This window comes from Aulonocara stuartgranti, assembly GCF_965226115.1.
Source record: "Aulonocara stuartgranti genome assembly, chromosome: 10".
Lineage (NCBI taxonomy): Eukaryota > Metazoa > Chordata > Actinopteri > Cichliformes > Cichlidae > Aulonocara > Aulonocara stuartgranti.
Genome location: NC_138946.1, coordinates 16,031,797 through 16,046,114, shown reverse-complemented (window position 1 = coordinate 16,046,114; position 14,318 = coordinate 16,031,797). Strand labels below are relative to the sequence as shown.

Genomic DNA, 14,318 nt, shown 5'->3' with positions numbered 1-14,318 from the left:
TTTCATGAGTAATCACATATAAGTTTTTACTATTTCTTTTCCATATGGGTTGAGCTGTCTGCTGTGCCTCACCTCTGCTAATCTAAGTCATTGAACTGAGGGGTGTACTACAAAGGGAGATTAATGGGTTACTGAGGAATGTTTGGCCTAAAATCAGACTTCGAATGCCTCATGAAAGTGGTTCTTTTCTCCTGACTAGATCCCTATGGTAACATACAATTTGTTGAGCACATAACCTGCCCTGAACCAGGTAATATTCAGAGTTAACATGCATGTAAGCACCACAGTGTGGCTCAAGAGTTGGGTGTTTGCCTTGTAATCGGATTGTTGCCGGTTCGAGCCCCGGCTTGGACGGTCTCGGTCGTTGTGTCCTTGGGCAAGACACTTCACCCGTTGCCTACTGGTGGTGGTCAGAGGGCCCGGTGGCGCCAGTGTCCGGCAGCCTCGCCTCTGTCAGTGCGCCCCAGGGTGGCTGTGGCTACAATGTAGCTGCCATCACCTGTGTGAATGGGTGGGTGACTGGATATGTAAAGTGCTTTGGGGTCCTTAGGGACTAGTAAAGCGCTATATAAATACAGACCATTTACCATTTTTACTTCAACAATGAATGAAAAAAATTTCAGTAACTCTTTTATTCATAGTACATAGCTGTGCTATCTAGATTATCTACTTAAGAGATTTTGAATGACCTGGTCACACTGTAAGGTCTCTGATTGGAGTAGACAATACTGCATTAACCTGTTATGTGCAGAAGAGGGAAATTAGGTATCAAACGCTGCCTTAGATTTGAAGATGCACAAATCCTGAAACAGAAAGCCTGGGCTAGAGACCAGTTTAAGAAAGTTGATGAGTGTTGTCATCAGGGATGGGAACTGATAATAATTTTCTGACTCTCATTCCGTTACAAATATTACGTATTGATTTAATTCCTTGCCGATACTCTTATCGGTTCTTAATACCCGCCTTTGAGAGTTACCACCAATACTAAGAAGCATATTGTCTGCACCGGTATTTTCCTCCTCTGACACACTAACAGATAAGTGGGACTGTTAGACAAGCAGACTTCTCAATTCCCATCACTATTTGTCATAATACACTTTATGTGGTGTTCTTTTTCAGGAGTTCAGAAGATAATCTATTTTATTATTATGCATTTAAATAGTTGGGTTGCAAAGCTCCCTGCCGGTGACTGAGGGGGGTCGGTGCGTTGGTGGTTCTTGGTGTTCGGGGCTGGGCGCTCAGGTATGTACCAGCTCACTCCCGGTGGCTACTTGGCGGGGCCTGGCGCCTGTTGCTCGGTAAGGCCTCTTCCAGCACGTAGGGGGCCCTACGGTTCACTCTGGTACAGCTGGCTGCCAGCAGAGCCGGCGGGCACGCCAGTGCAGCCCCCTCTGGCTTCTGCTCCGTGGCTGCTGGGTGACCCCTCATCTGGGACTCTTCTCAGCTCTTCCCAGGAGGGTGACACGGATGCCCCTCCGGTGGGCCTCCTTGGGCTCTCGCACTCTGGGGCTTCTGGATGTCTGGAGCCTGGATCTCCTCCATGCCTGCTTCATGCCCTGGGGGACAGGGCTATGGCCCTCTACACCCTCTAGCAGACCGTTACATGGGAAAACCTTTTGAATACAAACGCGCTGATCCACACAGGTGTACACACGGGTGTTCACTGTCCATAGACATAAACTACACCTTTCTTGGCTGCTACCTCAAAACACATTGTGCGCTGTTGGTCCTGCGTGCTGCACAACAATATTCAATATTTAGTATTTTCTGCTGTTTACACTTAGCTAGATTAATGCAATGGTGTTGTGTTTATTATGCTGCTCTCTCCTTTTTTTTTGCTTGTTTTCTCTTCTTTTTCTCTCAACAGGTGATCCAGGAGATTTTTTTCTTTCTCTTTTTAAGTGCCCTTTCTCACTGTCCCTCTTCCCTTCTGTTTTTCTTTTCCTTCAACTTTCTTTCTCCCTTTCCTATCCCCCAGTCATGTCTGTAACAACTGAAAATAAAATAAAATAAATAATAACAACAGAGGTTGATAAAATGGACCAATACGGCAAGGCCGTGGTGATCCACTTAGTAAAGTAAATCCATTGGGCATCAACAACAACAATTCTGACGGCTAAAGAACCAAATGGGACAGAAAAAAAAAAGGATATATGAGGTGATATAAGGTGATATGAATGGGTTGAAGGGAAGTTAAGAACTGTTAAGAACTGTTTCTAAGAGACAACTTACACCAGGATGCTTTTTTTCATTAAGAGGGAAAAGGGGGAGCAGAAAGAAATACTTTTCTTTCTTATTCTCATGTGTTGTAGATAGTTCAGGAAGTTAAGTCGATGAAGCAGTTTTGGCTAAGTACTGTTTAGAATACCAGAATAGGGAGGGTGGTGTAGGTTTAAGTTTATTAGATAGATTCACATATATAAACAAGACAGTGTACATCACTGTCACAACAGTGTATGTTTTCATTCAAAGGCTTTATGGTTTTTCCTATAAGGGCGGGCCGGTCTCTAGTCAAAATGCCCGGACCGATTTTTTTGACCCAGTCCAGCCCTTTATGCAGCTCATCTGCACTCTGGAATTACCCACATCTTCCTACTCAGAAGGCAGAATTTCAGAGTTCCGAGTATAATCGATAGCACAATGACTGCAGTTTCCTATGGCGTTATTTTTGTGCCACTATTCTGAGCGCACGTAAAAAATATTTTGAGCACACGTAAAATAAGTTTGCAGGTGCAAGTGTTGCATTTTGAGGAGAAATTTATTTTGAGCGAAGAAAAGTTAAATTTGAATGAACAAAATTCATTGCTGCGTGCAAAAAATGTATTTCAGTGTTTGCTATTATCCATACACACACACAAAAGCAGCCCCTCTCGCTCAGTTTTTGCATTTGCGCTTGCTCGCAATGTGTTGCTTGCGCTCTCAGCATTACTGCCCATGTGCGTTCAACTCTTTCTGTACACCGTTATATTTGTGCCACAAAACCAGCCAATCACAGACTTGGATGCAAAAAAATCTGATTGGCGGTTTTGGTCTCCAATCAGCTCAAAATGACGAAATGCAATATCTCAGAATGCATTTCGTCCAAAACTCAAACGAGGCAGTGGCTGAGGAACACAGAGTGGCGGAGTTTGAAATATTACTCTTCATGGGTCACAAAAGCATGTCTTCAGATGGATTTCAACCAGCTCACTTTGAGACACCTGAACAAAGTTCGAAACTGTGAGATAATTGAACTGATCAAGTCAGTTCTTGACAAATTTATTCTCACTTTGTGTTCAGAAAACCAATGATCAACACTGAACAATGTCTAATCCTAACCCTCGGCCTAAACCTAACTATAACCAAATCGTAACCCAAACAATAAAACCCCATTTTGACTCTCAAAAATGCCTTCAAACTTGTGGGGATGGGCATTTTGTCCCCATAAGTAAGTTTTAAGTCTGACATCATTAGCTGTTTCCGGGTCCAAACTTTGCTTCTGGTCCACTCTGCGGCATCGCTGAGAGTTAAAAACTGTCTAGTTTCTTTCATCTTTAACAAAATGATCAGTGTGGCTGCTCTACTAGGTGTAACAATTAAGTTTAACATCCAGACATCCATGAAAACAGAATTTATGAAGTTTAACAGAATTAGAAGTTAGGAGGGCATTAGCTCGCTAGTTTCCATCTAAACATAATATAGCATGTTCTGACTGAGAGATTTCTGAAAAAATTCAAACGTACATCTCTGCTATCACTTCTGACATAAATGAAAGCAGAAAACTAAACAGCAGTGACTTTTGTAGGGTTACTAAAGTTGTACTAGCTGGTATATAAGGATGTGCTACGTGGTGGCTAGCTACACAGCTATAGTTAGCATAATGTGAAACTGGAGGATGGACGCTAACTGTTTTCCACTCAATAAAAGTTAATGTGAGGGTTCCTGATGGTTAGGGACAAATACAAACGCATGGCAGGATGCTGTGAACGGACCAAACTTCAGTTAAGAGAACCACCAAGTTAATCCATCCACAATATGAGGTTAGTCATTAATATACCGCTCCATGGGCTGGGCTGTAGTTACAGTGTAAGGTTTTAAAAACTGAGCTTTAAAACGTGCTGCCGATGAATAGAGGTAACATAAACCTAGAGAGGCTGACAAAATAAAACAACATAGCGCAATGGTGGGACACGGTTCCAGCAGCAGCCTCTGATGTTAACTGGCAGCCCTTTATAGACTGCTGCTAATTGGCCCTCAAGCCATAACATTATCTGGGGTTACATACTAAGCTAAACTAATAAACTACACAAGCTTTATTTATATCAAGTCAATACTGTTGGTGCAGTGTGTAATTTTCCAGCTTTTCTTTTTATACCTTATAAATATTTTCCTTATGGCAGCACAGTGTGTGTAACGGTTTATAGTGAGGATTTCTTAATGTTGCAAATAATATTCTCTATTGAGTTTTTCTATTAAAATTTATATTACGTAGAAGAAGAAAAAAACAAGAACAAACAGAGTCAGAGCTGAAAAATCATCATGTTTTATTTTCTTATTTTTTCTGAACCCCAATTTAGAGTCACCAGTGAAGATGCGTGTCTTTGGATTGTGGGAAGAAGCCCGAGTCCTCAGAAGGGGAGAACATTCAAAGTCCACACAGAAGATCAGGTGATTAAACCAGGAACCTTATCCACTGCATCACCACATCACTTCTTCAAACTAACTCCCAGTGTCCACAGAACTTATTCTTTTAAATAATTATTATTCTGTTTTATAGAAATTGATGAACCTGGCCAACTATCAGTAGCATTAGCATTGTACATTTTAATCATTTAGCCTATTATTTCTTTTAGGATAAAGTCATGTTATTTATCAGTATTTATGTTATCTGTGTAAAAATGCACTACATGGCTGCTTTTGCCTGTGCAGGCTGTGAAATAAATAGAAATGCCCAGCAAAAAATTATATTGGAAGTATTCTAGACCAGCGGCCCGCAACCTTTTTTTGCACCAAGGACCGGTTTATGTCCAACAATATTTTAACAGACTGGCCTGGATGAATACAACAAAATAAAACCAGTACCAGTTCCAAAAAAGAGATTTATTCATAAGATACGGGAAAAGACCCAGGGAAACCTAGTTAACGATAAAAACAATTTAAAAAATAACTATAAAAACCCTGAAAACCATAAATTTCACACCTGAGCCTCAACTATCGTGGCCCAGTACCAAACGACTCACGGACCAGTACCAGTCCATGGCCCGGGGGTTGGGGACCGCTTTTCGAGACAACCCTGACAGTATGAATCATGTGACCATTTTTAACCCAACCACCCATATTTCACCACTAGCAGAGATAACACAGCTCATGTCTGGCTAACAAATAGGAAATTACCCTATGGTGTCATTTGTTAAATAAATAATTCATGTATTTTATTATCCTGAGTTAATCATATTAATCCTTCATTATGTTAAGGATTCTTTACATGATATTATTCATCAGTCTTGGTGTAGACAGCGAGAGCGAAATCTGCAGTGATGTTGGGTTCTTTGGTGGATGGGATGATCACATACTCTCCAGGTTCCAGACTGTGGAGTTCAATGTGATCTCGCTCAGACCTGTAAGTCTTTTCTGCCTTCACAGGGCTGTTCCTCTGAAAGAAATCCTGTTGCAGGCGTCGTTTTGGAGTCTGGCAGAAATATAAAGGAATATCTATAGTGAAAAACTCTCCTGAGTCTCAGTGTACATTGTTATTAAAGTTATTAAAATGCTGAATTTACTTTCGGTGCACAGTCAAAGTTTCATATATTTGTTATTGTTTGCACTTACCCCTGATGGAATCTGTTAATTGGAAAATGGTAAGAATAACTTCATTAAACTGTTTCACAGGAACCATTTTCCATAGTAACTTTAATGAATGTGAAATCAGTGAAGGCATTTTTTATTATTATTGTCTTACTAACTCAGCTGCTCAATTAGGTAAGTACTCATGTCTTCATAACAGGGTGATACAATTATTTTAAAGATTTGGTTTCTTGTCCTTCAGTATTCAGTTGCAGTATTTAACAATTATTTAAATTAAAGGAAGCACATTGAGAATGAATACCTTATAGATGGTAAGTCTAGTTCGGTGGAGGCGTATCTCATTGCGATTTCCCTGATGAGGTTTCTGCATCAGGGAGAGCACGATGTTTTTGTCTCCTGGCTCCTTCTTGTCTATAACAGTCACTTGAATACGATACTGAGGGTTTGTTGCAAAGGTGGCTACAGAGAGTGAGGAAACATTCATCTTGTTAATTACATTTTAGAAATTTATGGTGGGTTTTGTGTTTGCACAGATAAAATAAATATGTAAAAACTATATTATTATTTTAGTGATAGTTAAAGTTTAGATAGGAGTGAACTTGTCTTACAGTGTTTCACATTGCCACCTGCAGATTTCCCTGCTACCCAGCTGCCATCGTAAATCATGCAATTCCACTGACATTTTAAGTCTCCATCAAGAAAGTTAGGGGTCTCACAGCAGATGGATACGTAAGCAAAATAGGAACAGAAGTCCTCCATTTGCATCCTGGCAGACAGATGAGCAGATAGAGATTTAAAATATATATATATATACATAAAATATCAACCAATAAATAATAAGATGTAAACTCTTTGGTAATGCATCAAAATGATCATATGATTTTTTTGTTTTTGAGTTTTTAAAAGCTTTTTTAAAATATTGAGAGTAATCAGTGTGCAAAATTTAGAATTTACCAGAACTCTCCGTCGTCATGGTTGAAACACTTTTTTCGAACTTCTGGACTTACTTTGTCCCACAAATCTGACCTGAGAACACGAAACAAATAAGTTAATGACAGACTTTAATGCTGCAAAACAGATATATTTTATATACTATATATATATATATACTACACATACAGCATTTCTGTTCTTGAGGTCGATAGATATTTTGCACTGTGCTGAAAACTCCCCTTCAATATGTGAGAGTGTTTGTCACTGTTTTTAATTTGGCTGGAAGTTCATAAGTTGTTCTTCTTTATATTAGAAAGCATCCTGTGATCATCCACCGCTATTGTTCTCTGTGGATGTCTGGCCATTTCCATTTTGCACAGCATACCTATGTTTTCTCTCTCTCTCTTTTGTTGACCACTTATTGTTCCAGCTATACTGTTTATCTTATGTTTAGAAATTCTTGAACTGCCTGTTGTAGGTTTGCATACACAGCTTCTGATTAAATTATAATTACTATTTTTTTTTCAGTTTTATGTCTGTCTATTTATCATAACACTGAGTTGATTATGTGTAGGTGCAACGCTAGTACAAATTGTGTCATTGTCAGCGATATATGGACGTTGTTTGTTGTTTAATTAAGTCAAGTACTTGTCGCTCCATTTTCCGTTCCACTCCTGTTGGCCCCATGGGTTCATGACTCGCACCAGTCGTACTTTGGAGCCGTTTAATTCCACCTTCAGATGAAATAATGAAGTGAAGACATCAGGTATTGGAAATGCTTCAGTAATGGTATCACATTATCACATTCATTGATACTATCACAATTTTTGCAATTAAGTTTTCTTGGCTCTTGTTTTCACTCTTTTCCTATGCTGAATACAAATTTCTAGCTCCTTGGTTTACCTTAGTGACACCTGTGATGGAATAGGCATGGCCATTCACCAATCCAGTGTCAGAGACCAAAGCACCCTGAAAAAGACAGAACAAGGGTTGTTTTTTTTAAATCTATTGTTATTGATTTTTGTTGGGGGTTTTTTGTTTGTCTGTTTTTTACCTCTTCGTGGTAAGTCCAACAACAAATCAGTGATTGGCACCTAGTTGCTCTGTTTAATGTGAGCCAAAGATCACCATGGCCAGCTGAGTTCATCTCCTTCAGTTTGTAAGTCTGGTTTACACCTCCAGTGAAATCTTTGCAGGCCTCTGATGGAAACCCAGCATGCATGTCTGCATACGAGCCACAAACTCTGAAGGAGGCACCCAGAAGGAGAAACATTTTTAAATCAATGACATTCATATCAGAAATGTGACCTTCTAAACTGATTTACATGAAAGTGTGAGAGATGATTATTTACTTGGCATATGCCTTCTCCAGCAGAGGAGCCCAGAACTCATTTCCACATTTCGAGGACACAAACAGTAACTGCTTTTTGATCGTTGGCAGATTGTCATCAATGACAACATCTACCCACTTTCCAAACCTCCAGAACTGAAACAGAGAGGACAGCTAAGAATCAATCAGAGGTGGCAAAAGTACTGAGATTCTGTACTTTGATCTAGATTAGATTTCTGTACTAGGAGTAAAGATACTAGTGTTAAAAAATACTCCAGTAAAGGTTGATGTACTGACTCCACTTCTTCACTTTCTTTTTAAAAGTAATAAAGTACAGGCTCTGAAATGTACCCAAAGTAAGAAAGTAAAATGTAGCTCTTTGGAGGACATTTCTAGGATAAGCTGAACATCAGCAGAGAAACAGAAGGAAAATACAAACACCTACAATTTTTGTTGCCTAGATTTCGGCGTGACTTTGCCTCTAAACAGAAAATAAGTCGGCAAGAGGTTAAAGTGAGATTCAGCATGTAGGGCAGGGGTGGGCAACTCCCGGCCTCAAGGGCCGGTGTCCCTGCAGGTTTTAGATGAATCCTTGAACCAACACAGCTGATTTAAATGGCTAAATTAGCTCCTGCAGTTCTCCAGAGGCCTGGTAACGAACTAATCATGTGATTCAGGTGTGTTGACCCAAGGTGAGATCTAAAACCTGCAGGACACCGGCCCTCGGGGCCTGGAATTGCCCACCCCTGATGTAGGGCCTAAAATCAGTTTTAATGGCTCAGAGTGGAGAAAAGAATCACAACTCACAATAATTTCTATTAAGAGCTCCATTCAGTGATAGTTCAGGCTGTGGTGATTTGATCATCATCCATCCATGACAGTAAAGCAAACTAACCTGTTTATCCTGCACTGACCTGCAAAGTTTTTTCAAGCAACCTTTGAATAACACAGCAAATCTGCCTCAGCTTGTTTTTCAGCAGGTTTCACAGCATAAAAAAACACTGTTCCCCTTGTACTGGGGAAAGGGATTATCTTTCATGTGTTACTGTTTAAGCTCAAATCAGTTTGATGTTTGAATGGTAAATGGCCTTTATTTGTATAGCGCTTTACTAGTCTCTAAGGACTCCAAAGCGCTTTACACATTCAGTCATCCACCCATTCACACACAGGTGATGGCAAGCTACATTGTAGCCACAGCTGCCCTGGGCGCACTGACAGAGGCGAGGCTGCCGGACACTGGCGCCACCAGGCCCTCTGACCACCACCAGTAGGCAACGGGTGAAGTCTCTTGCCCAAGGACACAATGACCAAGACTGTCGGAGCCGGGGCTCGAACTGGCAACCTTCCACTTATAAGATGAACGGCCAACTCTTGAGCCTCAATCACCAAGACTTGCAGTGACGTGAAACAATTACTCACCTCAAATATGTTAAAACAAAAGTAGCGAGGCTGTTTGGAAAATGTATGGAGTAGAAAGTATAGATATTTGTTTAAAATGTAGGGAGTAAAAGTAAAAAGTTGTCAGAAAAAGAAATACTCAAGTAAAGTACTGATACCTAAAAATTCTAAGTACAGTAATAAAGTATTTGTACTTCGTTACTCACCACCTCTGGAATTATTAACCACAATGTGTTGTGTTTCTGTTTTGTGACAGTATTCTTTAGACACATTTATTAATCCTTTGTTACCCTGAAGTGAAATATTCCTGCATAGTTCTCAAAGGACTGGTCCATTGGCACAACTTGTGCCATCAGATTTTCTTGGAAGGTCAGCGCAGATATTGCAGACAAAAACCAGCAGTTACCTGTTAAAAGGAGGAAACTAATAGTTCTCCCAAGATGTGGAACATACTTGTCATTGTCATTAGCTATAGGCAAGAAAGTTTTGCTTACCCACGTCGCCTTGTCCAAAGTCAAATCGTGACATACCATCTTTACTGAAAGCAGGCTGATCCTTCTTTCCTTGTTTTCTCAATAAATCCTTGAAAAGACAGTGGAGAAAAATATGCTGACAAGCATGTAAAAAGAATCTGTTTTCCTACTGTACAGAAACGCTAACTAACAATCCATCAGATTTCGAAGTGAAAGAAAAATAAATATAATTAAAATGATTTTACTGCTGGTCGAAGCCATTTCACTTCACTCTCCTGTGAGGGACTCATATCAGGCAGGTCACCCAAAGAAAGACCGTTTGGTGGGAACTCATTGTCCACAAACAGTTCTCCTTTCCGGAGGCAGTCAGCTTTTATCTGAGCGAAGTCCTGATTTTTGAACTTGGCAGGGTTGGAGGGGCTTCCCTCGCTGCCATCCTGGTAATGCAAGTTGACGAGACAAGTTTCAGATTTAGCCATGATGATGATCAAAGTCTTCCGACAGATTCTGGTGCAAGGAAAATAATAATAATTCAGAGACACCTAACTCCGTGTGAGAGCTATCATTGAAAGGAACAGAGATTATTACCTGTGCACGGTGACAACCAACTGATCCCTCCTTGAAATTGCAAGATGTGACATGTGCAGCACACACCCTCTTTTATATATTGACAATGTAATACATAAGACTGGAGTCCCAACCCTAAACATGTAGATTGGATATAATGTAAAAAAAAAAAAAAGATAGAAAGGCCTCACTCTGAGCCTGCTGTTTTGTCAGATTTGATGAATTTCCACAAATCTATGTGGCAGACATGTTAAAGACCAGTTAGCTGATGCCCTTGGCCCTCTCGCTAGCCATCTCTCGCCCACTGTAAGAAACCTCGGAGTGTTCCTGGTTGGCTCTTTTAAACTTGAGAAACAGGTGTCCACTGTGGTAAAAAACAGCTTTTACCAGTTGCGTCAGATTTCCAAAGCAAAGCCATTGGACTACAGGGAGTGCAGAATTATTAGGCAAGTTGTATTTTTGAGGAATAATTTTATTATTGAACAACAACCATGTTCTCAATGAACCCCAAAAAACTCATTAATATCAAAGCTGAATGTTTTTGGAAGTAGTTTTTAGTTTGTTTTTAGTTTTAGCTATGTTAGGGGGATATCTGTGTGTGCAGGTGACTATTACTGTGCATAATTATTAGGCAACTTAACAAAAAACAAATATATACCCATTTCAATTATTTATTTTTACCAGTGAAACCAATATAACATCTCCACATTCACAAATATACATTTCTGACATTCAAAAACAAAACAAAAACAAATCAGCGACCAATATAGCCACCTTTCTTTGCAAGGACACTCAAAAGCCTTCCATCCATGGATTCTGTCAGTTTTGATCTGTTCACCATCAACATTGCGTGCAGCAGCAACCACAGCCTCCCAGACACTGTTCAGAGAGGTGTACTGTTTTCCCTCCTTGTAAATCTCACATTTGATGATGGACCACAGGTTCTCAATGGGGTTCAGATCAGGTGAACAAGGAGGCCATGTCATTAGTTTTTCTTCTTTTATACCCTTTCTTGCCAGCCACGCTGTGGAGTACTTGGACGCGTGTGATGGAGCATTGTCCTGCATGAAAATCATGTTTTTCTTGAAGGATGCAGACTTCTTCCTGTACCACTGCTTGAAGAAGGTGTCTTCCAGAAACTGGCAGTAGGACTGGGAGTTGAGCTTGACTCCATCCTCAACCCGAAAAGGCCCCACAAGCTCATCTTTGATGATACCAGCCCAAACCAGTACTCCACCTCCACCTTGCTGGCGTCTGAGTCGGACTGGAGCTCTCTGCCCTTTACCAATCCAGCCACGGGCCCATCCATCTGGCCCATCAAGACTCACTCTCATTTCATCAGTCCATAAAACCTCAGAAAAACCAGTCTTGAGATATTTCTTGGCCCAGTCTTGACGTTTCAGCTTGTGTGTCTTGTTCAGTGGTGGTCGTCTTTCAGCCTTTCTTACCTTGGCCATGTCTCTGAGTATTGCACACCTTGTGCTTTTGGGCACTCCAGTGATGTTGCAGCTCTGAAATATGGCCAAACTGGTGGCAAGTGGCATCTTGGCAGCTGCACGCTTGACTTTTCTCAGTTCATGGGCAGTTATTTTGTGCCTTGGTTTTTCCACACGCTTCTTGCGACCCTGTTGACTATTTTGAATGAAACGCTTGATTGTTCGATGATCACGCTTCAGAAGCTTTGCAATTTTGAGACTGCTGCATCCCTCTGCAAGATATCTCACTATTTTTGACTTTTCTGTGCCTGTCAAGTCCTTCTTTTGACCCATTTTGCCAAAGGAAAGGACGTTGCCTAATAATTATGCACACCTGATATAGGGTGTTGATGTCATTAGACCACACCCCTTCTCATTACAGAGATGCACATCACCTAATATGCTTAATTGGTAGTAGACTTTCGAGCCTATACAGCTTGGAGTAAGACAACATGCATGAAGAGGATGATGTGGACAAAATACTCATTTGCCTAATAATTCTGCACTCCCTGTATAGTAACTCCCTCTACTCGGGCCTCCAACACTCTTCTCTTTGCCGGCTTCAGTTAATTCAAAATGCAGCTGCGCGTCTTTTAACAGGTACGAGAATCCATGAACACATAACTCCAATTTTAGCCAAATTACATTGGCTCCCTGTTAAATATCGCATAGATTTTAAAATTATTTTGTTCACTTTTAATATTCTGAATAATTTAGCGCCCACCTATCTCTCTGAACTACTCCACTTATACAATCCCAACAGAGCACTTAGATCGTCCAACCACAGGCTCCTAGCACAACCTAGGTCTCGAATGAAGTCGAGAGGTGACCGGGCCTTTGCATCCGTGGCACCCAGACTCTGGAATAACCTCCCTGTCCATATTCGTACTGCCGAGTCTATCCAGTCTTTTAAATCACATCTTAAAACTTATTTTTTTACTTTGGCTTTTGATTCTGTCTAGTTGGCTGGTCTAGCTTGTTGTGTTGTTACCTATTGTTTGTTGTCCTCTTTTATTGTTTTTTTTTATTGTATCATGCTTTTACTGACTGTGAAGCACTATGGTCAACACTGTTGTTTTAATATGTGCTATATAAATAAATTTTGATTTGATTTGATTTAAAGAATATACATGATCACTTGCTTTTATCTCACCCTGTTCCTTAGCACACTCCTCTGTCATACTAATGCTCTGCATGGCCTATCCCTGTGGTGTTCCCGTTTCCTTTTGTGTCATAGCTCCTTATTCAACAAACTTAGACAATGTTTCCACTATGCCTCCTAAACTTCTGAGTTTTTCTCCAACTATTAAACAAGGTATTTAATTTATCTACCGGTAGATAAATTAAATACCTTGTTTAATAGTTGATTCGACATAGTGAAGGCCTTCACTATGTTGAATCATGTTTCTGCAGCAGAGGCAATAAGATACACGTGCATTGCCTCTTTTTATTTACACCATCAGACAATATTGGTGACTTTTGTTCAACGCTCATCTGAAAAGAATGTGAGGTGTAGTGATGGGTCCAGCAACACTAACGCACAGGCGCATATATCAAGCTCACAGAGTGAAACCTGTATCGGTGCGTGTGTCGCTTTAAGAAAAAGTCACGTGATCGATACAGCCGCTGTATCGCTCATTTCCAACGCGCCAAACTGTGTTTAAAAGGTACCGAATCCGCATCCGCCAACGGAATGAGTCACCAAAACAACAACACGAAATTACTCTCGCAAAGATTAAAAAAAAAACAACAACAAACAAATAAAAAAAAATTACACATCTCTCCATAACAAAATGGAGCCCGAAAGAAAAAGAAATGTTTCTGCTGTGTGGGATCATTTTGATCTTTTAACTGCAAATAGTTTGTCTGTCTTTGTTTCAGTGTAATCCATCAGCGATGAGACTTGCAGTGTAAATTATTTATTTCATTTTATGCAGGTTAAATGTCGTATCTGTTCTGCATTTCTTACACAAACATAAACACCTCAGTGTTTAGGCATTACAGAGCCAAACATGAAAATGAGGAGACAAACACACCGAGGATGAACACAGGTAAACCTATATAGACACTGAACAGCTTTATCATCTTTTTTTTTTTTTTTTGTATTAATGTGTGTTATTATTTTGAAAACAAGCATCTAGGAAGACCGTTCTGGATCAGGCAGTCCTGAATTGTATTATAGAGGACTGCCAACCTCTTAGTATTGAGGAGAGTGTCAAAGAGAAACATTCCAAGATCAGAGGATCCTTTAATGTACTGGGGGAATAGGATGACCTTTTCCACCTGGCTTTACATTTTTTGTGTACCCCAGCTTCATCTATGCCTGTCAGTTTTCCAAAACTGGGGAAATGGTGTCAA

General features: G+C 40.3%; 2 protein-coding genes across 5 annotated transcripts in view; one reads left to right on the top strand and one right to left on the bottom strand.

Moving 5' to 3' along the window:
* The window catches only part of rab34b (RAB34, member RAS oncogene family b), a 32,447-nt gene that overhangs the window by 5,520 nt on the left and 12,609 nt on the right, over window positions 1-14,318 (top strand). Inside the window, exon 2 of the mRNA XM_082549794.1 lies at window positions 4,557-4,647. The gene's annotated coding sequence lies outside the window, so the exon portion shown is untranslated. The remainder of the gene's footprint in view (window positions 1-4,556; window positions 4,648-14,318) is intronic.
* LOC309716142 (calpain-1 catalytic subunit-like) lies at window positions 2,740-10,758 on the bottom strand. 4 transcript variants are annotated; one of them, XR_014279375.1, is made up of 14 exons: window positions 10,507-10,758; window positions 10,164-10,425; window positions 9,940-10,027; window positions 9,736-9,851; window positions 8,070-8,203; window positions 7,772-7,961; window positions 7,621-7,686; window positions 7,366-7,451; window positions 6,739-6,810; window positions 6,393-6,550; window positions 6,086-6,243; window positions 5,809-5,820; window positions 5,313-5,668; window positions 2,740-3,486 (listed from the first exon to the last, which is right to left on the bottom strand). XR_014279375.1 is itself a non-coding variant. In XM_082549777.1 (13 exons), exons 1-13 carry the CDS (start codon window positions 10,626-10,628, stop codon window positions 5,471-5,473), a joined length of 1,662 nt encoding a protein of 553 aa, XP_082405903.1. In that variant the 5' UTR covers window positions 10,629-10,758; the 3' UTR covers window positions 4,507-5,470. The 4 variants fall into 4 exon arrangements, 3 of the variants coding, with proteins under 3 accessions (XP_082405903.1, XP_082405904.1, XP_082405905.1); XM_082549777.1 differs by lacking the exon at window positions 2,740-3,486 and having other exon boundaries at window positions 4,507-5,668; XM_082549778.1 differs by lacking the exons at window positions 2,740-3,486; window positions 5,809-5,820 and having other exon boundaries at window positions 4,507-5,668.

What these genes read in the sequence shown, in the direction of transcription:
- LOC309716142 (XM_082549777.1), bottom strand. Translation starts at nt 10,628, where the DNA reads ATGTTTAGGGTTGGGACTCCAGTCTTATGTATTACATTGTCAATATAT. An exon ending in TGAAATGGCTTCGACCAGCA is followed by an intron (nt 10,028 to 10,163) that starts GTAAAATCATTT and finishes TGTCTTTTCAAG; the next exon opens with GATTTATTGAGAAAACAAGG. An exon ending in GTTGGACTTACCACGAAGAG is followed by an intron (nt 7,687 to 7,771) that starts GTAAAAAACAGA and finishes TGTCTTTTTCAG; the next exon opens with GGTGCTTTGGTCTCTGACAC.